The 27,741-nt window shown below is 43.0% G+C and overlaps 1 protein-coding gene across 1 annotated transcript; it reads right to left on the reverse strand.

Moving 5' to 3' along the window:
- LOC126281845 (splicing factor 3A subunit 2) lies at positions 1-27,618 on the reverse strand. Its single transcript, XM_049981094.1, has 5 exons — positions 27,343-27,618; positions 26,873-27,033; positions 13,600-13,733; positions 3,818-4,075; positions 1-2,656 (listed from the first exon to the last, which is right to left on the reverse strand). The coding sequence occupies exons 2-5, from the start codon at positions 27,024-27,026 to the stop codon at positions 2,282-2,284; spliced, it is 921 nt and encodes a 306-aa protein (XP_049837051.1). The 5' UTR covers positions 27,027-27,033; positions 27,343-27,618; the 3' UTR covers positions 1-2,281.
- Positions 27,619-27,741: the final 123 nt, after the last annotated feature.

Consider the following 27,741-nt stretch of genomic DNA (forward strand, 5'->3'; position numbering starts at 1 on the left):
GGGGGGGGGGGGGGGGATTGGAGAGTGTGGAATCGGGTTTCATAGGGCCTCATCAGTAGCCTGTGAGGTGTGTGGATGAGCATTATCATGTTGCAAGATTATTGGTGCCAGGCTACCTCTAGCAAGACAAACTCGACTTCAGAGGTGTTTTTGAGTCTCTATGTACTCAGAAGAATTTACCATTGCCTCTCATACCAGACAATCAGTTACATAAATTCTGTGAGCCTGTCTTTTCTCTTCTTGGTCATAATGATGTACCCATGACTCCTACCCTATCACAATAATCGAAAGGAGGCCATCTCCTTCGTCACATTAACACTGCAAAAGTTGGTCACAGTTTCCCGATCAATGCTGTTTGTTCTCATGTGAGAGACTGCGTGGTACCCATTGTGCACAAATTTTACGATATCCTAATCATTCAATAATGAAACTGACATGTTCCTTGGATATTCCAATGTGGTTTTCACTACACTTTTGAGTGATCTGGTAGTCATTTTGAATCAAAATGATGTTGACGAGTTTACAATGTTTATCGTCTGTAGCAGTGATGGACATCCACTGCAAGTTTCGTAAACATTTATAGTTTTCCCAGGCCTGCAATACAGAAATTTTCTTACCCCCTGATTTACAGTAGACCTATCAACAGTTTTGTCACCATAAATGCCTTCAAACAATGATGAACCTCACTAGGAGTCAACTTCTCAGCAGTTAAACATTCAAACAGTTTGCTTTTTAACAAGAGTAATTTCAGGAGTGTCCCAGGGCAGCATAATAGGTCCTCTGCTTTTTATGATTTACATAAACGACCTGGTTGATAGTACTGACAGCAGCCTCAGACTGTTTGCCATTGATGCTGTAGTCTACAGGAAAGTAGTATCACATGAAAGTTGTGAACAAATCAATGAGAATTTGCAGAAAATAAATGTGTGGTGTAATGACTGGCAGTTATCTCTCAATATTAGTAAGTGTAACCTACAGTATATAACAAGGCGAAAATCCCATTAATGTATGAGTACAAAATAAATGATCAGTCTTTGGAAGCGGTAACATCAGTCAAGTATCTGGGTGTGACTATTCGAAATGATCTCAAATGGAATGATCAGATTACACAAGTAACGAGTAAGGTGAACTCTAGATTGAGGTTTATCGGTAGAATCCTGAAGCGATGCAGTCCTTCAACAAAGGAAATAGCTTACAATACGGTAGTTCGTCCAGCCTTGGAGTACTGTTTGTCTGTATGGGACCCTTACCAGTTGGGTCTGATTTAAGAGATTGAGAAGGTCCAAAGAAGAGAGGCAAGATTCATGACTGGTACATTTAGTCATCGCGAGAGTTATACAAATCTCATAGAAAGTTTGAAGCGGGACACACTTGCAGACAGATGACGTGCTAAACAAAAGGGGCTGCTCACTAAATTGTGAAATCCGATCTTCGCCGAGGATGTAGAGCATATATTATTACCACCAACTTTCAAATCGTGCAATGATCATCACTCAAAGATAAGGGAAATAAGAGCTCATACTGAGGCATTCAGACAGTCGTTTTTCCCTCGCGCGATCCGCGAGTGGAACAGAGAGAGGGAGGGGGGAGGGGAGGGGAGGGGAGGGGGGAGGGGAGGGGAGGGGGGAGGGGTGGGGAGGGGAGGGGGAGAGGGAGGGGTGAGGGGAGGGTGGAGGGGGGGAAGTGGGGGGGGTGCCCTCCGCCACACACCACTTGGTGGCTAATGGAGTATATATGTAGATGTAGAAAGCACTAGCACACATCTCCATACTTCCACAATTCAAAATACACTGGACGAACACAATGCATTCAAATTGTGCATGTGTATATACGGGGAAATTACCGTTCACATGCCACTTGGCACATTTCTCAAGGCCATTTAGGTCACGTTCTACAAGCAAGTGTGCATTACTTTTCAGCTTACCCCCATATTTACATTGCCGTTTAACATAGACATACAAAATTCCACCATATAGATAAGCCTGCCAGTAAAGAATAATGACAACAGTCTATAAAAGTGGAAGAACAAATTTTTTGAAACATATTGGAACTAATGACATACAGTGAATAAAAAATGTTAATTGTATTAAAATCTTTATTATTTTGAAAATGTGAAGAATATTAATTCTCAACGTCTGTCACTGAGATACAATCAATTCTTTTGACTATGTATATACACTGTAAGGTAACAATAAATGTATGCAAGTTCTGTGTCCTGTTAATAATAAAATTATTCTCAGAGTCTTTTTGAGATAACCAAAACAGGAATGTTATGTCAAGTTTAAGCAATCTTAGGAGGGGGAGGAGGAATTATAGATACAGATTTAGGTGGAGGTGGAGGCACCGGATTGAAAACAGGAGGAGCAGGGGGCATCCCCGGCGGAGGCACGAGATTTCGAGGTGGCGGCGGCGGCTGAACGACAGGTGGAGGAGGTGGGACTGGAGGTGGCACCAAGTTGGGAGGTGGGTGCACAGCCAGCATCCCCACACCCACTCCAGACACTGGGGGCGGCGGGCCTGGCACAGCAGGCACTGGGACTTTAGCCACCGGCTTTTGCTCATTTTTAAATGCAAACTGCAAAAAGAACTGTTTTGTGTCTTTATTCCAGTGTGTCCAGAATTTTCCCTCTGTCTTTTCCACTTCACGGCTTGGGACCTGTAAAAGACAAAGAGAAAGTGGGACGATTGTACCAATTATTATTTTTTTATAAGATACTAGACACAGGAAATTATGTTTATTATAAACAATGTTCTAATACTATTTTTCTTATTTGGTATTTACATTATTTTTATTTCTGTTATGTGAAGAATATTAATGTTAGGATCACTAATTACATACATATAAGGAACTTTATATAATGTATCAAATTTTAAAATAAAATACACAGATTGGAATTTAACAAATTTTTAAAATATAGAAAAAATAAATAAAAACAAAGCCACAGCATTCTGCTGATTATAACTATAGATTATTATTAGAATAAATATTTTCAGTTACCATTTGGAATAGAAATTTCTGGTTTAGAAGACCGAGATGATGAAAACACCTGCAAGACTTTAAACAGCAGTAGTGGAAGAAACCAAAGATGTGAGTGAGGACCCTGCACTCCCCTCCTCAACTGCCACGGCCTCAGCCATGCACATGATCAGAAACAGATGGAGTGCGAGTCAAATGTTGCGGGTTGCACACTTTACACAACGAGGTGTCGCTGTTACATCAGTCCTGTAACACCTGCCTTCCTTCCTCCCTTCTGTAGTTTCATGAGTATGACAAGACTGAGAACTGTGGCACTGCAGTCCACTCGTTCTCTCTTACTGAAATGTGTAGGAGTGAAGGCTAATTGTGACTTAGAATGGAAGTTGAGTACACTATCTTGCTGTTGTAAAGTAGTAGTGACAAGGCGAAATGACCAACTGTCGTGATCAGATGGCACTCAATGAAGCTGCGCTTTGTTAGTGTGTGGAGGGTGTAAGACAAAATTGAAGTGATCCAGTGTATACAATTGCAAATATGTTTATTACAAGAGAAGTGATGTGTAAGTGTACACTTCAGATGAAAAACATACAAATGTTGTCTAATGCAAACAGTGTGGTTGTATTCTTGTTTATTCCACCTCCACCATAAGTTATTTTATATTTTACAATGAAACATGGCTTTGTGTTGGTATAGCCTAATGAAGTTCCATTATCTGACAATGCACTGTGAAATTTTGCCCAACCATGCAGTGCCGAATTCCTTTGCTATCTGCAACCTTAAGCATACACATAGATTATGTAAATTAAATGCTAAAATGCAAAAGAACGTAAACTATCATACCTTAAATGCTATTGTTTCATATGGTTCAGCTGCAAATAGAAGATATTGCCACTTTCTGTCTGGGGGTTCAACCTTCTGTTCATATGCAGACATGAAACGATGCCGAGGAAGAACACCTTCTGCAATTTCAGGATAATCTATTTGAAACAGTAAACTCTGCTGCCCTGTTTCGGGATCCCGTTGCTTTGTCACACGGTAACCAGGACGACCAATCTTCACAAACTTCTTGGGTTCAACTCTTGGTTTTTCAGGTGCAGGCTAGAACATTGTGTACAAATACTATTAATTTCTGTTTCACTTTTCCTGCTAACCATATATTTCTCAAAACATGAAAAATCAAAGCTAAGCAGAAAAGTGAGAATGGAGCGACAGGTATTATAATTTGGCAACTGAGAACTTCTAAGCAACATATTGACAAGCTTTGAATAAAAAAGAGAATGATCATTATTTTGACATGGTGTTAGTTTAAAGAGAGTATTTTATTAAGTACTACTTGCTGGTTTCAAGCAAGTGCTCATTCTCGAGTGCACAAATGGATGTTAACATATCATTCTTGTAAATACATAATAAAATCATATGACAAGCACAGTTATGTATAAAATGTGATTTTTGTTATACGCATTGATTCAGCTGCCCTAGTGCTGGGTTTTATGCAACCTACACCACTTCAAATACCATGAACAAGAAATTCTTTCACTTGCTACACCCTAACTGTTAGTCCTACAGAAAAAGTGAACAGGACCTTTTTGTAGGAAATTTAATGTAGTTTCTTCTAGAGGCTATATTTTTCAAAAAAACTCCACACACACATTTTTCTCGAATAACTCAACAGTGGCCTCCTGCGAAAATGCATCCCAGTACAAAATTTCATTGCATTAAATTTCTGACAAAAAGGTCCTATCTAATTCTTCGATAGGACTAACAGTTTTCACATAGCAGTGAGAGAACATGAAAATCTAGAGCATGTTTTTTGAAGGCATTGTAGGTTACATAAAACCGATTGGTAAGGGCACCTGACTCGCTCTGTATACAGTAAGTGCTATAAGTTTCAAATAATAGCATGAAACAACACGAGCTTACGACATACACTACTTATTTTATAACTTCAATTTTAAGATCAAACTACATGACAACTTGCAATGCAAAACAAACAAAACCTTTGTAACAGTGTATACATTATTATAAAGAAGGCAAAACCTACATATACAAAAATGCAACTAGTATTTACATTAGAACATACAGACCTCTGTGTTTTACTGCTGAATAGAATAAATATAATGAAGCTGACACTAACGCAAACTATGAATGGTGTCTCTCACCTTCATTAGCAGATTAAGGAGGGATAGGAAAGAGGAAGTGGAGCAGAATAACAGTTTAGCGGGACTGTCACTCTTTATCACTGGTTTAAGAAACAGACACAGAAAAGTATATCATCATCTTCATCATATCTTCGTTTCCCCTACTATGCTATTTATTGCCTGTTATGGGCCCCCCCTCTTTTCTTTTGCCTGGCGTGACATCTTTCTCGCTCTGACTTCAATTTTAAAACTTGCCAATCACTCTGGATCCATTCTCTGCAGGTGTTTCTTCCATCTTCAGTTCTCTTAGAACTTTTCTTGTACACCACCCACTTGTTTTTTTCCTCTCTAATGACCTTATTTCTGATTCTGTTGGTACTTTATATCCTTTAGTAGCTACTAAAAATTTCATTTCAGCATTGCAATTTATTTTTCTTGTTTCGTATTTAAATCCCATTACCCACTTTCACACAGCAATGTTAGGAGAGCAACATTTATTTCTTTCTTTTTGTTTTAGCTTTTATGTGCTTGTTTATTGTTCTATATAACACGTTTTTCTTGTGTACTTTATTCATAGCCATAAGGCAAATAACAACCAAAGTAATTAAAGGAAGGTATCTGGCAGTAAAGCCTAAACTTAGGGGTAGCACATTTAATGTAACGTAGGTTCTTCGGTACCATATTTGCTGCAACTAATTAGTCAAAGGGTAGTATATAATACACCACAGGAATGCAGCTGCAACTGACTAGTAGGTTATGTGCTGCCACTGCTACTTTTTGGCATAGCTCAGTAAACATCACTGCCACAGCTAATGCAAGAGGCCATGGAAACGTGTCAGGTCAGAGCTGGTCAGACACAGTTACAACAGGAGCTACCTGATGATATGGCAAGTACTGTCTCCAAAGCGTTGGGCTGATCACTACAAGCTGCAACTGAGCAGAAGCACCAGAGGTGCACCAATGCAGCAGAAAGGCAGAGCCACAGTGAGCTGGATGACCTAGTTGCTTCACATCTGAGCTGTGGTATGTCATGACTTATTTGACAGACACCGATGCTGTAGCAAAGCAAGAACACACGAAGTTAGTATACATACTCATCATTCTTAGACAAATGTATCATAGTCTGTCAGTCACCAGTTCTGAGGGAGGACCTGGATCAACAAATCACAACCTATGGACTCTGCCGCAGCTATCTGCGGCGCTGCTGCTTTTGCCAAGTCTGATGTAGTGAACTTGGTGCCCTCCAACTGTCAGGCCACCCTTGAGGACCTACTATGGCTGCTGCCGACCTCCTATCCCATGAGACCATTTGGGCCCTGGGCCAGGCAGCCACCATCACTTGGGCAGGCAAACATGTTGCTGCATACCACGGTTCACATGGGCAGACCCTGATGCTACTACAAGCCGTCTTGTCCATGCTGGATAGCCTTTAATCTGCAGTGTGGGCAAACTGCTTGTTGTCCCTGCTGCAGTGAGCATCCCTGTGGGGTAGCTGTCATCATCACTCTACCGACTGCACAAGAGTGCCGAGGGTCGCACCTCTTCAACACAGTTTTCATGTTGATATGTCAGAACAACCTGGCATCCACACACCGTTACATTGCTATCCTGTGCAGAGTGATGTATAACCGTCTTCCTGATAGTAACAACTCATTTCCACCATCCACTATAGTGGATGTCACTCCCAGCCATTCTAATTGGTATCAGACATGGGACTGATGATTACAGTTGCCCCTGTTTACTGCCTGAAGAGGAATATTACCTGCCAAATAACTGCATTGTATAAAAGTAGAAAAATCAGTAATGCTAGAATCACTTCAGTACTGAAAAAGATGTAAAACTCTCTTTACTATGCTATTTTTCATATCATTCAGCTACAGAGATTTAAGGAAACCATGAAAAACCTCTGTGGTCTTTACTGTATAGACCACAACAATGAAAAACCTAAATGGTGATACAAAAAACAGACTTTAAATCCCATTTTTCCTGATAAATAGGCCAGTTTGCCCCAGTGTACCTCTTGCCACAATTAGTTTTAAGACTATACAAGAATTTAATTCCTGTTTTATTTCTCTTCCTTTTGGAACCTAAAAATTTTTGCCACCCGCAGAAAGGGAAACAGATGTTTAATACTGTTCCAACACAATTTTCATTCATGAAAGGCAATTTCTGAAGCACTATTTTGACATTTTCAGACAGATAAAAAATGAATACTATACACATCATAAGTAATTCATGAAACTCAGTTTGAACAAAAATCAAAGATGCTTGCTCATTATTGTAAGCTCTGTGATAGAAAAAACTATCAGCAGTTAAATCATAAGATATTGGATAAAATGACATACAACCTTTGGACATTAAGTGAATGACTAATTACGATGTTTTATTTGTTATATTTTTAGCCACAGTCAAATGATCACTTCACAATGCCACACTGTGGAATGCTGAATGTTGATTGTGTTGTAAAAATACAAAAAATTAAATAGTGAGAAAAAGTCATTGCTAAAAACTCCAAACAGGTAACTAGAAATAAAAATTGTTGTAGCAGATCATGTTGAATAGACAGTGCAGATCATTTTTTGACAATAAATTATCACTTTTGAAACACCAAGCTTCTCAGCGTGTGATAAAAGAGCTCAACTGACACACTTTCTACTCAATGTTATTTCAGTTACAACTGGCTTTTCTGTTACATTGGCATACTGACAGAAGTTGGTGTTATGAAGGAATAAGCATCCTTGAAGTGGATTGTGAGGATTTTCAAATTACCACTCACTACAGAGCACAATCCCTGGTCCTTTTCAGCTGATATGGAATTGGCATCTTAAGCCTCCCTGCAATCCTGCAATGTTACATGGCGTAAAGTTGTATGGCCTGGCTTGCCGTGGACACATCCTTGGATGTGAAAATAGAAGGGCATTTGCATCATAGGATAACATAAGTGTAAAACAGCTAACTTAGCTATAATATCCTTAGTGTAATTTTAAATGTATCTTGTTATGATATTAGACACAATTCCAGCAACCAAATTAGAAGTGTGCAGCCAACAAATATAATGATTAGTGAAGGAGTAAGGGGTGTGTGTTGTACCTAGTTATCCACCACAGTAATTAGAGAATGACTGGGTGCCAGTTTCAGCTCTGGTGACAAGAAGGATGAAGAAAGTCACCAGGAATATTAGAGCAGGCAAGGCAAGTGATATTATTTTCAACAAGAGAAGGAAAATGAAGTTTCTGATGTTACCAATGATATGGTAGGAATGCACATAGATAGGCAGAAAGTTCAAAAATGGTTCAAATGGCTCTGAGAACTATGGGACTTGACTTCTGAGGTCATCAGTCCCCTAGAACTTAGAACTACTTAAACCTAACTACCCTAAGGACATCACACACATCCATGCCCGAGGTAGGATTCGAACCTGCGACCGTAGCGATCGCATGGTTCCAGGCTGTAGCGCCTAGGCCGGCTAGGCAGAAAGGCCCATTATTGTATGATTACACGATTGCAGACCTATCAATGGAAGCAGTCATGTCCATATGCTTATGATGCCATCTAAAGTGGAATAACTACATAAAACAAATTGTAGGTAAGGCAGTTGCCAGACAGAGATTCACTGGAAGAATGTGCACGAAATTTTGTCCATCTACAATGGAGGTAGCTTACAAAATCTTTGTTTGATCAATACTTGAATAATTCCCATCAGTCTGGGATCCATTCCAGATAAGACTGATAGAGGAAATAGAGAAGATCCAAATAAGAGCAACTAATTTCATTACAGGTTCATTTAGTAAGCGTGCAAGTGCCACACAGATCCTCAGCCAAATCCACTGGTACACACTGCAGGAGAGGTGGTTTGCTTTACAGTTAAAGTTCTGAGCATGTATATTCTTCGAAAAATATCTTGCAAAAAGACCATTAAAGCAAAATTAAAGTCATCTGGGCTTATGTGGAGGCTTGCCAGCAATCATTGTACCTGCAGACCATGCACAACTGGAACAAGGAAAGGGGAAAAATCCAGTGGTACACAAATTACTCTCCACCACACACCCTAAGGTTGTTTTTGGAGTACAGAAGGAGATATATAAAGGTAGTCTATTGGAAAAAGAACAAGGTAACACAAAATATACTGCATAGTTACAATGGCTTAACTGAATAGTAACAATCACACTATTTTTTACACTGCTACTAATGGCTTCAACATAAGTGGCAGCTTTTTATTGTCTTCTTCATTGATTTCACAATCATTCATCATGGCAGCATACAGATTATTAGCAAAGCAGTCTAAGGTCAGTGGCAAAAAGAGCTAATTCAGGGCTAGTAACCTTGGTAACATCCCTATAGTATTTTTGTGTAGCCACCAAAGACGTATAAAAAAAAAGTCTCCTCCCACTCCACCCCCCCCCCCCTCTTTCTCCTCCAGCCCACTGGGGTGAGTGCTGACACGAAGCAACTCCACTGCAAGCGTGCTCTGAATGTAGGCATCTGAGTCTGCTGATACCAGGACACATTACAAATTGCATGTAGGTTCAACTTAATTTCATGTAAGCTAATTAAAATTTGTATCTTGGAGCCTTATAGTAATACAGTATGCAAAAAGAGAGAGACTGTATTATGAAACTGCAACATACTTTTCTTTTTCATGTAATAATTATCATGGTTTGTCACAGCCACTAGACAGCTAACCTTACATATGATAGCAAATAAATAAAAAACTCAGTCTCATTTTCATTCACATTCTTGAAGGAATATAAATGTATGCATGCATTTACTGAAACAAAGGAAGTCTTCCTTACAAGGTATTTTACAGTTACTATTTTCCATGGATAGAAACTAACTAGTTTTTAGAGAATGTGTGACAATGTCAAAGTTTGGGAGAGTGAAGAGAACTGTCCCTCTGGTTCAGAACTGCAGGACAGAGCACACCCTCACCCACCACTTCTTCCATTGTCAACACAGTCTGTCATTATGGCCTCCCATGTTGGCGGCTTAACACAACAGTCAGAAAAAGTGGAGAAGGCTTTTTTTTGCTGGAACTGATAGTATCTGCATAAATAAAAGGGCAAATGTGACTGGTCAATGAAGTTACTGAGATTCATCTGACAATCATTGCCCTCCCAGGCATGGCCATAGAGACATGATGTACATGACATCTTTCTTCATCTAGCAAGAGAGCTGTAAACAAACCTCAAACCATACGATATGCTGCTTGTGTGAAAAAATGTTCTCAAAGTAATCCCGTGGCCATAAAATTTCATTCTGATGTGATGAATTCCAAACAGGCACTGAGAGTAGTGGTTCAGGGCCTGTCTATATAGTCACAGAATGTAGCACAAAGCTAAATGCAGAGGATTTTGTATTAACGTATGCACGCAAGTTGTCAAGGCTATTCCCTGCAGGAGGAGGCGGCACAGCAGAATCAGACAAGCTGATTTTACACTAAAGCTTAATTATTTCCACAAATGCTCACTTGGGCAGGGGACTGGGAAAAAGCCCTACCTAGCACCATCTCCTCTCCAACTACCTCTACGAGCAGAGCCAGAGGTCATCCTGCCCCCAACAAACAATCTTTCACTTGAACATGATTCAAGGATAAAAATTATTAACTGACAGGAGACCTTACGGACAGACTTTCTTCGATTGTCTTCAGAGGATTTGAAGGCCAGTGCCCAGATATCAATATCCTAAAACAGTATGACACATTTATCAAAATAAATGAATAAATAAAAATAAAATAAATTGTCTGTGAACATTAGAATATCTCTGAGTGCTGTTAAGTACAAAACATTTTGAGCTTATTAACATAACTGCTGGTAACTGAACACATAGCAACAAATCACTATAATAGTTTTGTCAGTACATAATCAGTCATCTCAGCACTGACCCTATCCCAAACGGGTCTCTCGAAACTTCTCTTTTGTAGAGAATCAACCATACCTGTAATATGCTATTTCTACAATGGCGGTCACCACTGCCAAAGGTATTCTACCATGTCCCTTCCCCTTTACTATGATTCTAATGTAATCGCTTAGTCAAATGTGAGACATGTTACAAAACCATGTCCCCGCAATATTCCTTCTTTCAGTAGTGCTAGTTCTGCAAGGTTCGCAGGAGAGCTTCTGTAAAGTTTGGAAGGTAGGAGATGAGGTACTGGCGGAATTAAAGCTGTGAGAATGGGGCGTGAGTCATGCTCGGGTAGCTCAGTTGGTAGAGCACTTGCCTGCGAAAGGCAAAGGTCCCGAGTTCGAGTCTCGGTCCGGCACACAGTTTTAATCTGCCAGGAAGTTTCACGTTACAAAGTGTTTGGACATTGTGTTCCTGAGGTGGGACGTGGGAACCAGCCTGGTATTCATGTAAACAACATGCTGGCCCTCCACATTAATCCATAAGTCGGATTCGATCCAGCGCCAGCACACCTCCACATGTCCCAGAAATGCTCACTTTAATGTGCTCATCTACCCAGGCAGGTGTAACTAAGCAGTGAAGTGATCATAAGGAAACAGTGTGCTCGCTCGCACACGCACGCATGTGCGTGGCGGGGAGGGGGGACGACAGAGGAATTGTGAGACTTAGATATAATGAAAAGTTGGCATTCTCTTCCTGCTAAAATGAAACACACATGACAACAAACTGCATATGGAATTATTTAATGTTTATTACATCAGCATTATGGTAATTCAATATCATGCCAATATCATTTAATGATATCTTTTAATTGAAGAATCTAAATATGGTGGAAACACTTTTGCTTTGTAAATTGCATAACAAGAACACTCATGAATAAAGTTAAACTAATAGTTACAGGGACTTTCATGACAAGCAACGATATATATATTTTGCAGCATGAAAGAATTAAAAAAGTAGATCCTATATTTTTTCAATAGGAGTGGTGAGAAATAACTCATTGGACACTTCTTAATGTACAGAAAGAATATGAATACACAACAATAGCTTAATATATCAAACACCCTGATGGGCAAAAACATAATGCCCACAGCCCTATGTGAGATTGAAAGCTATATGGTGGTACTTTGGGCACACAATACAGTAATGAAAGTATACAAGTGGAGCAGAAATGGAAGGGGAATCAACCCAGTTATTGTTCAGGGTGCAAATAGGGAAATCCAGGGCATAAGCAACTTTTACAACAGCAGAGCATTATGGCCTGGCACCTGGAAATGAGCACCTTAGAAACAGCAAAGCTGGTTGGCTGTTTGTTTGCTATTGTTGTGATGAACTACGTAAAGTGCTCGAAGGACAGTAAAAAAACGGAGTACGTGATGGACAGCCATAGTACGTTATAGGATGTGGAGGTCGGAGGCTTGACACTCTTTGAATCATGAAGTGACAATTTGTGGTAGATGTGACTACAGAGTACGATGCTGATGTATGCACAAGTGTGCTGGAGCACACCATTCAGCAAACATTACTGAACATGGGACACCACAATAAATGATCACCAAGTGTTACCATGCTGGCCTAACATCAGTAATTACGAATGCAATGAACATGGGGTCACTGAAATTGGACTGTGAATCCATCGAAATATGTCACATTGTTGGCTGAATCGCGTTTCTTGCTACACCAGCTCAAAGGTCATGTATAGGTATACCATCTTAAGGATGTCTCAAAAACATGCACTCGCGTCACGGACAAAGGCTGCTGGGACACTATTATGCTATTATAGGACAGTAATGAAAGACACGATGACAACTGTTCTATGTCAACACTGCTGAGGATCACTTGCATCCCTTTACACTTGAGGTCCTCCCTGATGGTAATGGCTATTCCGGCATGATAACTGCTTATATCACAAGGCCAGAATCACAATACATTTGTTTGAGGAGCACAATAGAGAAATCACATTGATGTCTTCGCCACCAAATTCACCTGATCTGAATCTAACTGAGCACATATGGGATGCTATCAGGCACCAACTCCGTTCCCACAAGCCACATGTGCGTACACATCTGGTGCCACATACCTCTGGAAACCTACCAAGGAATTGTTGAACCCATGCTATACAGAACTGCAGCTTTAGTACATTCTAACACGCTATTCAGCAAGTGGTGATCATGTTGTGCCTCATCAGTGTATGTACGAAAGTGTCTACCAATATATTAAGGAACAGCAATTGTGTTTCTAATTGTGTTGTGACAATTTAACTTACGAGCCAGGTACTGACTCGAAGTTGGATTTCCTGCTTTTTGCAAGCAGTGGCCTTAACCTTTAGGCTGTCTGAGAATGCCAAAACCTACATTATAACTGATTTTTCCACCTACAACTTTTGAACACAACTACCGGTGCTTCTCTCATGAGGGTGACATGGGAGCAGCACCACTCTGAGAGACCAGAGCTGGTGGAGCACATGACTTTTCCTGCCATAAGGGATATGTATGAAATGAAGTGAATGCTTGCGAGTACAGAGAGAGCTATGGCAAACACTTAAACAGAGAACTGTAGGAAATTTGAGCTGCAAGTACAGACCTGTTGTGGTGACTCCTTTGCTTCTTTAGCAGCACGACGAGCCAAATTTGCCTGATGCTTCTTTCCTTGTGTGTGTGCCAAATAGCTCCCTTCATTGTTATGTAGTGTGAGGCAAAGTTTACACTCATATGACCCTGGAAGAGAATAAAAGAAAAATAATTATTATGGTTGTCTCACAAAAGAGTAAATTTTATCACAGACAATGGGTTAGTTCTTGTGGACAAGCTGATGAAGGCAGGAATCAGCTGCAGCCTTGTCCAAAAACAAACTGCGGCACTGATGTTCCAAAAATTCAATGAGCAGTGGGCCCTTTCAGTCAAAGAAAAATGTCATCGTGACTTTCCTGGAACTGGCTTGCACAACTTTGGATTTTTGCGGTAGAGGTGGTTCCATGTGCTTCCAATGTTGGCCCTGATGCTTGCTCTCCAGCTCAACGCGATGACATAGTATTTCATCTTGCATGACAATATGAGACAGGTAACAATAGTCTTCATTGTGATATTGTACCAGGTGGTGCAGTGATGGCAACATTCCGTTGAACTTCTGCACATCCATCACATTGTGTAGAACCCACTGTGCACAGAATTTTTGGAACTTCAGATGCTATGTCATGATGGCATGAGCGGTACCATAACTGCTGCCCAACATGAGCTGAATGTCTTCCTCCTTTCACCATCAGTCATTTCTCATGACAGCATCCACTGCAGCAATGACAAAGGGGGTAATAATACAATGACTGTCTTTCAAGGATACGCGATCTTCTCAAAATCATTTATTCCATACAAACATGCATGCACATAACATACTGTGTTTACCACACACAGCAGACATTTAGGCATGAATTTCACTCCCTGATAACTATTATGGGGTCAAAAACTGCACTACACCTTGCTGTTCCTCTTTCTTGTCCTTAATACATGGTGACTTTTTTCCACATGTACAAACTCTAGGGATTGATTGATAAGAGGATATGGAGCAAAATAGGTCTAATGAACTTATGTCCGGAAATGCTAGAGACCATTTACTCAATCATCCACTGTTACACAGACTGTGGTCTGATAAGCACAGTACCATGCAGCCACAGTTACAACATGTACTGAAAATGATTTCCATGATCCTCAACACAAGCATGTACACTCGGTAGCATGTTCTGACTCATACGTTCACATAAGCCAGGCTACATCCAAACAGTGTCAAAAGACAGCATGAATACACAGCTCCAGCATCTCCACATCTGGAACGGGCTCTGCATACACGATCCTTTTGAGATGCTCCCACAACCAGAAACGCTTGGGTTGAGATCCGGTGAACAAGCAGGCTATGCAACTGGATCTCCTTGTCCAGTCCATCAAGTAGAAGATACGACTGAGATGCATCTGAATATTAATGGAGAAGTGGGCTGGAGCACCATCACATAGCAGCCACAAAACCCTTTGAATCATTAATGCTACTTCTTCCAGCAGGTGGCCAAAGTTGTCCACAATAAACACTGATAATTCCAGCCAATTAGGCGACATGGAAGGGAGACTGGTCCCAAAATATTGTCGCCAATTATCCCAGCCCACACATTCCAGATGCACCGATGCTAACGATTTGTTGCCCCCATACCATGGGGGTTCTGCATACAATCCCACATATGACTGTTATGAAAGTTGAAGACTCCATTCTGCGTAAAGGTGGCATCATCTGTGAACAGGATGGACGACACAGATCCCGGAATCGTGGTTACCTGGTGAAGAAACCAGTGAAAAAACTGCTCCCAATGTCGAAAGTCTTTTGCTAGTAAGCACTGCATATGCTGTAAGTGATAAGGGTTGTGACAATTGTCATGGAGAATGTTCTGCATGCTCTTCTGGCTTACCGTGTACTGGTGAGCCAAGTGCCTGGACTGACATGGCGGTCCAAAAATTTCAAATACATCCTTCAGGATTTCCTGTTTCTTGAAATGACCCTGTCTCAGACAAACAGTGAGACACTGTTGCAAACATTGAATGCTGTGGTTGCTGCCGGTGGGGATTGGTCTCCTGATACAACCTTGCTGCCCACCGCCCGTTGCCATTTCCTCTCTATAAGTAAACACCATGTTGGCAAGCTCTCGATCTGAATACAGGTACAATACTGTATCACATCCACTACAAGGCAAGTCAGCAAGAGAAGTCAATCAGTCACAACATTACCAATTACTATGGCAGGAGAGGGCACCAGGGCACAATGTATAAGGAAGAGTACCTCTCTCTATGAGGAAACCATGCATACTGTAACAGTGATTGCATGCTACAGTGTCTCTGTAACAAAGTATAATTGAACAATTGTTGTCTAGCTTGGAAACGATGCATTTCCAGATATGAGTTCATTAGAACTTTTTTGTTCCGTAACCCCTCAGTCAATCTCTAGAATTTGTACACGATGGAAAAAATCACCCTGAAGCGAAGTCACACGCACACATGACTCACATAATGCCGAGCACTTGTAACAGACAAATGGTAGAGGGCTGAACATTTGCACTGTTCCTTCCTGAGTCCCATAAAAGGCACTGCTATACATACCAACAAATCTGCCGTGCTCATTACACATGGTGATTCAGCTGCTCCTACTGCTGTCGTTTTATGCAACCCTTAATGTTATAGCTGGGCTTAATAAATAATGCAAGACTGTCATATTCTCTCGCTCACTACACACGAACTGTTAGTCATACAGAAAAAAATGAACAGAACCTCTTTGCAGGAAACGTAATATAGTTAAATTCTGTACATGCATATGTTTTTGCTACATGCCATAGTTTTCGAATTATTCAAGAGAAATGTACAAAAGTGACCTTCAAGCACAATCTCACACCCACACTCAGCCTCCACTTGTCAGGAGTTTTAGTATGATGCTCATGCCCAGCATAAAACAAGCAATTACATTGCTGCATTCGTCAGGCCTTATACCTATGAAACTACTTTGATTGTATGGATTCAGTTTGGAGCGAACTCTCAATGCAATTAGTTTTAGTAAAATATTTACAAAAGTCATTTCTCATTAATTACCCCCATGGGCACATTTAAATTAATGATGTTAACAAAGCAGCTGACTGTGCTGGTGGCATAATAGCTTGATCAAGAAAGTTCAAGAAAAGTCAAATATCAGAAATAGTTTATGTAGTTGGAAATTTTTGTACAGTAGCAGTAGGAGGGAACATCACAAACATCGTACTAGAAATCATGACTAGTGAGGGATGAGTGTGTGGTGGAGCTGCATTTGAAGGTCACTTTTGTACATTTTTCTTGAGTAACTCGAAAACCGTTGCCTCCAGCAAAAATGTATCCCTGTACAAAGTTTAACTATAGTAAATTTCCTACAGAAAAGTCCTGCTGGTCTTTTCTGCAGGACTAATAATTTGCACACAGCGAGCAAGAGAATATGAAAATCCCACATGGGGCTTGTGAAGGCCAGCAATAACATTCCGAGTTGCTTAAAACGACAGCAGTAGTGGCTGCTGAATCACCCTGTATAGTCTCCCTCATTTTCATTTGACTGTCCCTCATATTATAAGCTACTGGCCTAAGTCCTTCATCCGACAGACAAAACAAACATTCACACAAGTGTAAAAGAGCCCCCCCCCCCCTAACACACACACGGTTACTGTCATTTCCAGGTGCTCCAGCTTGACAGTGACTGCATCTTATGTGAACATGTATCTTTGCTGGAGTGGGTAGTGGGTGGGAGGGGAGAGGGGACAGAAGGGTTGTGTGGGCAGGAGGGGAGGGAAGATGCAACTGCTGCCAGTGGGACTGTGCAAGTACATGGTGGGCACAGTACAGTGGGCTGCTAGGACTGAAGTAGATAGTGGTGGGAGGATGTATGGGACAGTTTTTGCATTTAGGTCTACATCAGCTATGTGAGCCATGGGGCAAGAAGTTAGGAGTAAGTGCAGAATAGGGACCGACAAGGATATTGCAATGGTTGGGTGGTCACTGGAATATCACTGTGGGAAGGGTGAGGAGGATATTTCTCATCTCACAACACAACGAGGGGTAGTAAGAACACTGGTAGACAATGTGATTCAGTCGTTCCAGTCCTGCTGCATGGTACTGAGTCATGGAGGGGGGGGAGATACATCTCTGTGGTCTGACAGTGGCTGTATAAGACTAGTGAGTGACTGGGGAGACAAGACACGGGAGATCAGTTTCTGGAAAAGTAAGGAGGGTAACTTCTGCCTGTGAAGGCCTCATTGAGACCATCTGCATATTTGTATGTGACTAATTGCTGTGGAAAGGATGACAGTGGTCTAAGAGGAGGTACTGTTAGTGGTTGGTACAATAGATGTGGATGAGGTTACTAATGCAGCCATCCTTGAAGTGGAGGTTGACATTGAGGAAAGTGGATCGTTGGGCTGAGAATCAGGTAAAGTGAATGGGTGAAAAGGTGTTGAGGTTTTGGAGGAAAGTGGATGGAGTGTCCTCACTCTCAGTCAGTGTCATGATGTCGTCAATATGTCTGAACCAAATGAAGGTTCTGGGATTCTAGGTGTCTGGGAAGAATTCCTTTACATTAGGATTTCCCAAACTGTGTTCTGCATGAAGTAATCACTGAATAAAACAAGTTTTCCTCCCTTTTAAAAAATGTTATTGAAATAAACATGGTGTTTCTCAAAGTATTCTGTGAGAGGAAAAGTTTGGGAACCCCTACTACAAATGGCCAGTGAACAGGTCGACATAGGATAGTGCCATGCGGGTATCCAAGGCTTACAATGGATTTGTTTCTGGGTGATACCTTCAACGGAGAAGTATCCTGTCATTTATGTGCTGAGAAAGGGAATGTTAAATAGCACCAATGCCCTGGCCACTGGGGATGTTAGTGGAGAGAGAGCTGGTATCAACACTGAAATGAAATGTGTCAGGTGGCAAGGGAATAGGAAGAATGGAGAGTCGGTAGAGGAAAAGATTAGTGTCCTTTATATAGAAAAGAAGGTTACATGTAACAGGCTGAAAGTGTTGGTCCACAGCATCAAAGATTCTCTCTGTGGATGAACAGTAACCAACCACAATGGAGTGTCCTGGGTTTATTTACCTTAGGTAGAGTCTCTCCACCAGATAACCCCTCCAGTTCATAACCACAATGGTGGAGCCTTCTTCATCAGGTAGAATTATAACATCAGGATCAATTTTTAAGTGGTGGATTGCAGTTCTTTCTGTGGATGCGAGGTTGCTTTCCATGGTGAGGCATTGGTGAATGACGGTGAGGCAAGGCTCGAGGTCAGGAAATTCTGCAAAGTTAACAATGGACAACATGAGGACAATGGGGATGGTTCACAGTTAGAAAAAAATAATAAACTGAGTAATGCAAGTTACAAGTTGGCTATAGATCAGTTTTAATTGGTAGGATTACTGGCAAAAAGTGTTTGCATGTAGGAATCACGAGGAGGAGAGAAGGTCTTTAATAAGACCAGCATGACCGAATTTGGGAGTGAGGCAAAATATTGGGCCTTTGGGAAAGTCTGGTACTTCCGTGGGGCTGAAGCTTTTGGAGAACAGGTTCATGACTGTATTGTAGGCCTATTTGTTCTCTGTGTTCTATAGTGTGTCAGGAGAGAGTTTCTGTGGGTATAAGAAAAGTAGTATAACTACAACAAAAGTTTGGCAGATATGAGAAGATGCAGAGACGGTTTGATGGAGGCTCTTTTGCTTGGGTCAATAGTTGTAGTCTAGTGCAGGAGTATGAGATGAGTAGGCAGAATGGCTTTCTTGGTAGTTTGTTTGTTTTGTTTGAGGGTGCAAAAACAGCTAGGGTCATGACAAAACTGTAGAACATGAAGACAAAGAGATGCATCAAAAACAACTACACATTAATCCCAATCAACGGAAAACAAGACAACTAAAAAAAGGGACATGGAGAAAGGTCTAGAAAATACGCCATAGACAAATAGAGGTCCTGAACTAAAAATTAAATGGCTTTTGCCATATTGCTACGATGGATAAAAAGTAAAACATGGTTGACAACCTGCATGTCATTTGCTAAAATGACCAGTAATTCAGACAGCAAACACAAACGAGAATGTAAGTGGTAAAAAAAAGGGCACTCCATCAGGAAATGGTGGACCATCAAAGGTCAAACGCAATGAATACAAAGTAGTGGGGGAGCACCACTTAATAAATGGCGATGGCTAGAAAGACAGTGCTCGATACACAACCTAGCTCAAATGATCTCCTCACGACAAGAGGGCCAAGAGGAGGTCATTCAACCCATGAAGGGAGGACCAGTGGTGATGCCAAAGTGACACCACCTGCTGACACATGACAACACAGAGATCATCGAAGGGAATGTAAGAACTAGCGGGGGGAGACGCGAGGACTGCAGTCTTGGCAGCAGCCTCGTTTCCCGTCAGACTGATGTGACCAGGAACTCACATAAATATCACAGTATCTCCATCAAGAGAGCAAGTGACAGCTTTCCTGGACCTGTTGTACTAAGGGATGGATGGTGTACAGCACACAGAGGGCACTGAGAGAGTTGGAGGCAATGACGCAATTGAAAAGCCTATGTTGCCGGATGTACTGCATGGCCTGAAACAGGGCGAAGAGCTCTGCTATAAACACTGAGCAGTGTTCTGGAAGCTGATACCAAAACATGTCGGTGCCAATGATGAAGGCACACCTGACATCATAGTCAGTCTGAGAGCCACCAGTGTACACAAAGGTACTAGTGCAAAGTTCCATGCAAAGGTTGTGAAACTGCAGGCAACAGAGTGAGGCTGGAGTAGTGTCCTTAGGAAGCGAATAAAGGTCAAGGTGAACACGGGCTGCCACATGAAGCCAAGATGATGAAGGGTTTACACCCACCGGGAAAGTTGCATGTAGCGCGAAGTTAAGCAATAGCAGAAAACGAACTCCAGGAGGTTACAGAAAAGAGGGACGAACCACATACTGCCCATCAAAGGAGTCATTTAAGAAGAAGGCATAGGATGGGTGACCACTCATGGCAGACAAATGCCATGCATATGCGCCGAGGAGAAAGTCACAGCAACAGGACAGTGGATTTTCAGCAGCTTCTGCATTCAGACTCTCAATTAGGCTAGTGGAAAAGGCGCCAGTGGCCAAATGGATGCCACAATGGTGGACAGTATTGAGATGGCATATGAGGTACAGTGGTGCAGATGCATAAACAAAACACCCATAGTCTAGTTCCAAACGGACAAGGGAGCGGCAGGCACAGAGTAAGGTGGTTTGATCTGCTCCGCAGAAAACACCACTGAGGATATGTAGGACACTGAGGGACCGCATACAGTGGGCTGCCGGGTAAGACACATGGGAGGACCAAGAAAGTTTCCTATTTAGCGTGAGCCCCAGGAAGTTTGTAGTTTCAATGAACGGAAGACCAACAGGTTGGTTGGTTGGTTTGTGGGATTAAAGGGACCAGACTGCTACGGTCATTGGTCCCTTTTTCCAGAACTGCAAACTCCCACACAGAATAAAAATGATGAACGGAGACAACAGATGACACAGGACAAGAAAGACGAAGACAGAGATCAGACAAAACGAATTAAAATCACACAGAGTGTGATAGTGGTTGACCGACCATAGAGATAAAAAAAGAAAAGCCAACCACCGAGAAACACACTAAAACTCAGTCTAAAATCATAGGCCAAAGGCAAGACTCAAAACAAGAAGGACATAACAAACATAATTAGGATGCCCGGGCAAGCTACAAACATGCGTAGCATAAGCGGCCAGTAAACGGTGGCGCCGTAACTGCAGTGGAGGGACACCTGCCTCCACAAGTATGACCACAGGGCTTGTCCGGAAAGCACCAATCGCAAGGCGGATCCCGCTGTGAAGGATTGGGTCCAGCACACGCAGCACAGATGGGGATGCTGAACCATAAGCCAGGCCCCCATAATCCAAATGGGACTGGATTAACGCCTGGTAGAGCCGTAAGAGGGTAGAGCGGTCGGCGCCCCAGCTGGTGTAGCTCAAGCATCGCAGAGCATTAAGATGCCGCCAAGCTGCCGGGCATCAAAAACCACATCCAAAAAACGATGGGTCTCCACCACAGCAAGAAGTTCGCCGGCAAGTAAAGCCGCAGCTCAGGGTGAACTGTTCGTCGCCGGCAGAAATGCATAATGCAGGTCTTGGAAGCCAAAAACTGGAGTCATGCACTACACCCCAAGACTGTGCCTTGTGGATAGGGCCCTGCAGCTGATGTTCAGCAGCTGCAATGCCAGTGGAGCTATAGTAAAGGCAGAAGCTGTCAGCATATAAGAAAGCTGGGACAGACGTTCCCCCTGCCGCAGCGACTCCGTTAATTGCAATTAAAAACAGGCAGACACTTAAAACAGATTCCTGTGGTACCCCGTTCTCCTGAACTTGGGAGGAACAATGGGAGGCCACGACTTGCACGCGGGAGGTACGGTGCGACAGAAAATTTCGTATGAAAATTGGCAGCGGACCCCGAAGACCCCAATCATGAAGTGTAGAGAGGATGTGATGGCGCCATGTCGTATCGTATGCCTTCCGCATGTCAAAAAAGACAGCGATGAGGTGCTGACAGCGGGCAAAGGCCGTACGGATGGCTGTCTCCAGGCTCACCAGATTGTCGGCAGCAGATCGGCCTTTACGGAACCCACCCTGAGATGGAGCCAGGAGGCCCTGAGACTCCGGGTACCCAACTCAACTGCCGGCTCACTAGCCGTTCAAGCAACTTGCAAAGAACGTTGGTGAGGCTAATAGGGCGGTAGCTGTCCATCTCCAAAGGGTTCTTGCCAGGTTTCAAAATGGGGATAACAATGCTTTTCCACAATTGCAATGGAAACTCACCCTCGACACAGAGACGGTTGTAAAGGTCGAGGAGACGTCACTGGCAGTCCACTGAAAGGTGTTTCAGCATCTGACAGTGGATGCGATCTGGCCCAGGAGCTGTATCAGGGCAAGCGGCCAGGGCACTGTGAAATTCCCACTCACTGAATGGGACATTGTAGGATTCAGGATGGTGGGTACGAAATGAAAGGCTTCGATGTTCCAACCGCTCTTTAATGGAGCGGAAAGCCAGTGGGCAATTCACAGATGCAGAATTGAGAGCAAAATGGTCTGCTAAGCGGTTGGCAATGATGTCGGAGTCAATACAAATTGCCCCATTGTGAGAGCGCAGGGACGCTGACCGGGGTCCGACAGCCATAGAGGCGTCTAATCTTTGCCCAGACCTGCAATGGAGAGACATGGAGACCAATGGTGGAAACATACTGTTCCCAGCACCCCTGCTTACGTTGGAGGATAAGGCGGCAGGCCTGCGCACGCAGCCGTTTGCAGGCGATGAGGTGTTCTATGGAAGGATGTAGCTTGTGACGCTGGAGCGACTGCCGGTGACCTTTAATCGCCTCAGCTATCTCAGGTGACCACCAAAGCACAGTCCTCCGCCGAGGGGACCCAGAAGAATGGGGAATGGCAGATTCTGCGGTAGTAACGAGGCCGGTGGTGACCGAGTGAACCACCGCATCAACAGCTGCATTAGAAAGAGGCACAATAGTGGCCATGGAAGAGAACAAGTCCCAGTCAGCCTTTTTCATAGCCCATCTGCAAGGGCGCCCAGGAGAGTGACGCTGTGGCAGTGACAGAAAGATCGGAAAGTGGTCATTACCGCACAGGTCGTCATGCACACTCCATTGGACAGAAGGTAAGAGGTTAGGGCTGCAGATTGAAAGGTCGATGGTGGAGTACGTGCCGTGTGCCACACTAAAATGTGTGAAGGCACCATCATTTAAAATGGAAAGGTCGAGCTGTGAATACATTCTCAACGGTGGCGCCTCGACCTGTTGCCACTGACCCACCCCACAGTGGGTTATGGGCATTGAAGTCACCCAGTAACAAGAAAGATGGCGGCAATTGGGCTATCAGCGCAGCCAGTACATGCTGTGGGACATCGCCATCCGTTGAAAGATACAGACTGCAGACAGTAACACCCAAACAGTGACAGCCTCTAAAGGTGTTTGTACAGGGATAGACTTGCTGTGAAGAGAGTGAAGGACATAGATGCAGACGCCACCAGATAACCTTTCATAAGCTGCCCGGTTCTTATAATAACCCCGATATCCACAGAGGGCAGGGGTTCGCATAGCTGGAAACCAAGTTTCCTGAAGAGCAACGCAGAAGAAAGGGTGAAGGCTGATAAGTTGTCGGAGCTCAGCTAGATGGTGGAAGAAACCGCTGCAGTTCCACTGGAGGATGGTATTGTCCATGGCTGAGAAAGGCGGACGCAAGAATCTAGCGGACGCAAGAATCTCCACCTCATCCTCAGACGCAGAGCTTGTAGGTAGCGATGGAGCAGGTGCCACCGCAGGTGCCTTGGTCTTACGAGTCTTCAATGTCGTTTTCTTTCGCTGTTCCTTTGGTTGCCATTGCTGGAAGGGCTTATTGGAGTCAGTCTCCAGGACCGAAGACGATCGCGAAGCTCGACGTCCAGTGACCTGTGGCTTCTTCAGCCACTGGTGGGTGTCTGCTGTGCCGCTGGTAGGAACCTGGGAAGGGAGTGACCCAAGGGATCCCTTCCGAGCGAGAGAAGCCGAAGAAGACTTACGCTTCTCCGGCTTAGAAGTGGGGACTGGTGTCCACGGTGGTGGAAAGGGTGCTGTTCCCGAGGTAGGTGGTGTGGGAGCAACAGTGAGAGAAGTGGCCCCCACCGTCAAGGGGGCAGGTGAGGTCCTCTGACTCTGAGAGCTGACTGTATGTGGTACAGCTGATGTAGCTGGAGCAGGAGTGACAGTGGCGGCATAAGATGACATCGTGCGCATGGGATGAAGCTGTTCAAATTTCCGCTTAGCCTCAGTGTAGGTCAGTCTATCCAGGGTCTTGTATTCCATTATTTTCCATTCCTTCTGTAGGATCTTAAAGTCTGGCGAGCAAGGGGAATGGTGCTCTCCGCAGTTGACACAGATGGGAAGCAGGGCACATGGAGTATCAGGATGGGATGGTCATCCACAACCGCGACATATGAGTATGGAAGCACAGCAAGAAGACATATGGCCGAACTTCCAACACTTGAAGCACCGCATCGGGGAAGGGATATATGGCTTGACACCACAACGGTACACCATCACCTTGAATTTCTCAGGTAATGTGTCACCCTCAAAGGCCAAGATGAAGGCACCGGTGGTAACTTGATGATCCCTTGGACCTGGGCGGACGCACAGGACGAAATGGACACCTTGTCGCTCTAAGTTGGCGCGCAGCTCGTCATCGGACTGTAAAAGAAGATCTCTATGGAAAATAATGCCCTGGACCATACTTAAGCTCTTATGTGGGGTGATAGTAACAGAAACATCCTCCAGCTTTGTACAAACGAGCAAGGCTCATGACTGGGCAGAGGATACTGTTTTGATTAAGACTGGCCCTGACCGCATTTTGGACAAGACCTCCACCTCCCTGAACTTGTCCTCTAAATGTTCTACAAAGAACTGAGGCTTCACGGACACAAAGGATTCTCCGTCAGCTCTGGTACAGACGAGATACCAGGGTGAATACCTTTCGCTGTCATTCATAGCCTTTTGTTCCTCCCATGGTGTGGCCAGGGAGGGGAACGATTTGGGGTCATACACATTAGCCTTAAAGTGAGCTTTTGAACGCTCAGAGACTGCTGGTGGCTGACCACCAGCAAGAGAAGATGTGCCACACTTCATTGCGTGTCATCCACCCTGAAGCCACCTACTCTAACCAAGGGCCCTCCCCACGGGCATCACCCAGTCCGTTGTGGTGAGGCTGCCAAGTATCCTGTTGATTATAGCCCCCTGACAACACAGGGATCACTCTACTGATGCCTGGACCGTTAACTCCCCACGTATGCCAAGGAGTAGGTGCCCATCTTCCTGGGGCATTGGGACTCCCGGCAATGGCCATCATGCCAGGTGGCCTTTGCCGTGGCTGGGTGGTGCCCGTGGGGAGGGCCCTTGGTCAGAGTAGGTGGCTTCAGAGTGGATGACACACAATGAAGTGTGGCACATCATCTCTTGCTGGTGGTCAGCCACCAGCAGTCTCTAAGCGTTCAAAAGCTCACTTTAAGGCTAATGTGTATGACCCCAAATCGTTCCCCTCCCTGGCCACACCATGGGAGGAACAAAAGGCTATGAATGACAGCAAAAGGTATTCACCCCTCCATAGGCCTGGCCTGCAACATGGGGAGGGGGGGCTATGTGCGAACCCTACCTGCCGACCTGAGGCTGGGAATTACATGTTACCCAGTCACCGGTTAGGTGTCATAGGTGTGGGCTGGCCTTCAGGATTGCACAGTGAGGAAGAAGAAAAAGAGGAAAAGCCATTATGGACCAACACAAGTTTGTGCGAATGTATATGTTTTTAACCTAATAAAAAAAGAAGTTTATTTGTTCTTAAACACAATGTTTCAAAAATAAAACATTATTTCTTATCAAACACCGTGAACTTTTTTTAATGATGCCAAGAAAAATGATTTGAGCAACCCCTTCTGTGATATGGCCTCTTGAGAGTGAGCCAAATTTCACCAATAATATTTTTGAGTAGACCCTGAACTTTGATAACACAGTTATTATTTGAGCAATCAAGGTGCCACCTGCAAAGTTTTCCGACATGCTACAGGTGACTAAAGAATCTGCTTCAGTAAGTTATTCTTTCAATAGATACATGCTGATAAAGTATAGCACAAATTTGTTATGACAGGATTTATGAGCCACTGTGACAGCAGATTATGATAAATTTACCACAAATTGGGCTTTTGTTATACAATCAAACTACTGTACCGAAAAAGTTCAAGAAGATCACTAAGTATCAGCATGGCAGGTCCCTTAGATCATGAGCAATGATAAAATGAAGTTGATGAGTTATTCACTTAAGTCACGATGCCAAACAAGTAGGTCCCACAAAAAGGCCAACAGTGGCCCAAACATACAGCTCATGGAGTTGTAATTTGTTAAGGGGGCATCCAAGACCTGAACGTATATAATGTAAAAAATTTCAACAAAAATTAAGATGGTCAGGCTGGGAGCTTGTGTAAATGTAGACTACTTGACATGAAATTACCTCACTGCAGTCCTTTTGTACCGTTTAAATTACGAGGCTCTAATTCACATGGCATTAAAATTTCTGAATTATATATGTGTTAATACTCCTTGGTCTGTTAGTAAACAATGGGACCATTTCTAATAAAGGTCAATTGACATGGAGTGTAGACTTTTTTATGTTATTACACAAAGCCCACACATCAATCGACACAAAAAGATGGTCCTTAAAATTAAGATATTTAAATCAGAAACGATACAATAACTTCTACTAACCAAGATGATTTTTCATAAAATAAGGATCCTTATTGAGATCAATGGTCTCAAGGGCCAACTGACGAAGCCTTTCACGACGGTCACGATTACTTTCTGACCATGATGCTTGACCACCTCCTCCAGTCTTCCCACCGGGTCGGTTCTGGAAATCCATCTTCTACCTATCAAAATTGAAACAAAATTTGGTTATGTCACATAATGATACCGAAAGGAATAACTGTTAATATAAGGCTTTCGAGGGGCGATCTTTCAAAGCAACAAAGTACATCTATGAATATTACAAGTATGATTTATACTAAAAGTATGAGAGAAAGCGGCTTTCACGTTACTATACGAGAAGAATACGAAAGAGTTTGACATTACTAAACACGGGTATAAAAAAGTAAGACTGTAAAATTTATCTATGTAATAATAGCAACTTTCAGGTAACTGCCACTTCAAAAGTGTTACAAAACTTTAGAAGTACTAACTGTTTAATCCGAACTTCCGATAAGTAAACAAAAAGCATCAACACGCATTCATCTTCGACACACACCCGTAAACAACAAAACACTAATCAGAATTGCAGATAGTAGACACTGAAATGAACCAAAGACACTACAACCAACTGTTGCCAAAGTATATCATTGAAACGAACAAAGCAGTGATCTCTATACTGGATCAGGGCCACCCAGGAAATATTGTAACCACCTTGGAAGCCACAAAACCTCACCTAAAGACGTGCGTTTATTTACATAACTCTTTATATGTTCTGGTGTATGCGGTGGTAATTATTTATTTAGATCCCATAAATCGAACACAGCGAGACAATCACATGGATGTAGGACGTGTCACATTACTACAAATTATACAAAAGGAACAAAAAAACC

The sequence above is a fragment of the Schistocerca gregaria genome, chromosome 7 (genome assembly GCF_023897955.1).
Source record: "Schistocerca gregaria isolate iqSchGreg1 chromosome 7, iqSchGreg1.2, whole genome shotgun sequence".
NCBI classification, from domain to species: Eukaryota; Metazoa; Arthropoda; class Insecta; order Orthoptera; family Acrididae; genus Schistocerca; species Schistocerca gregaria.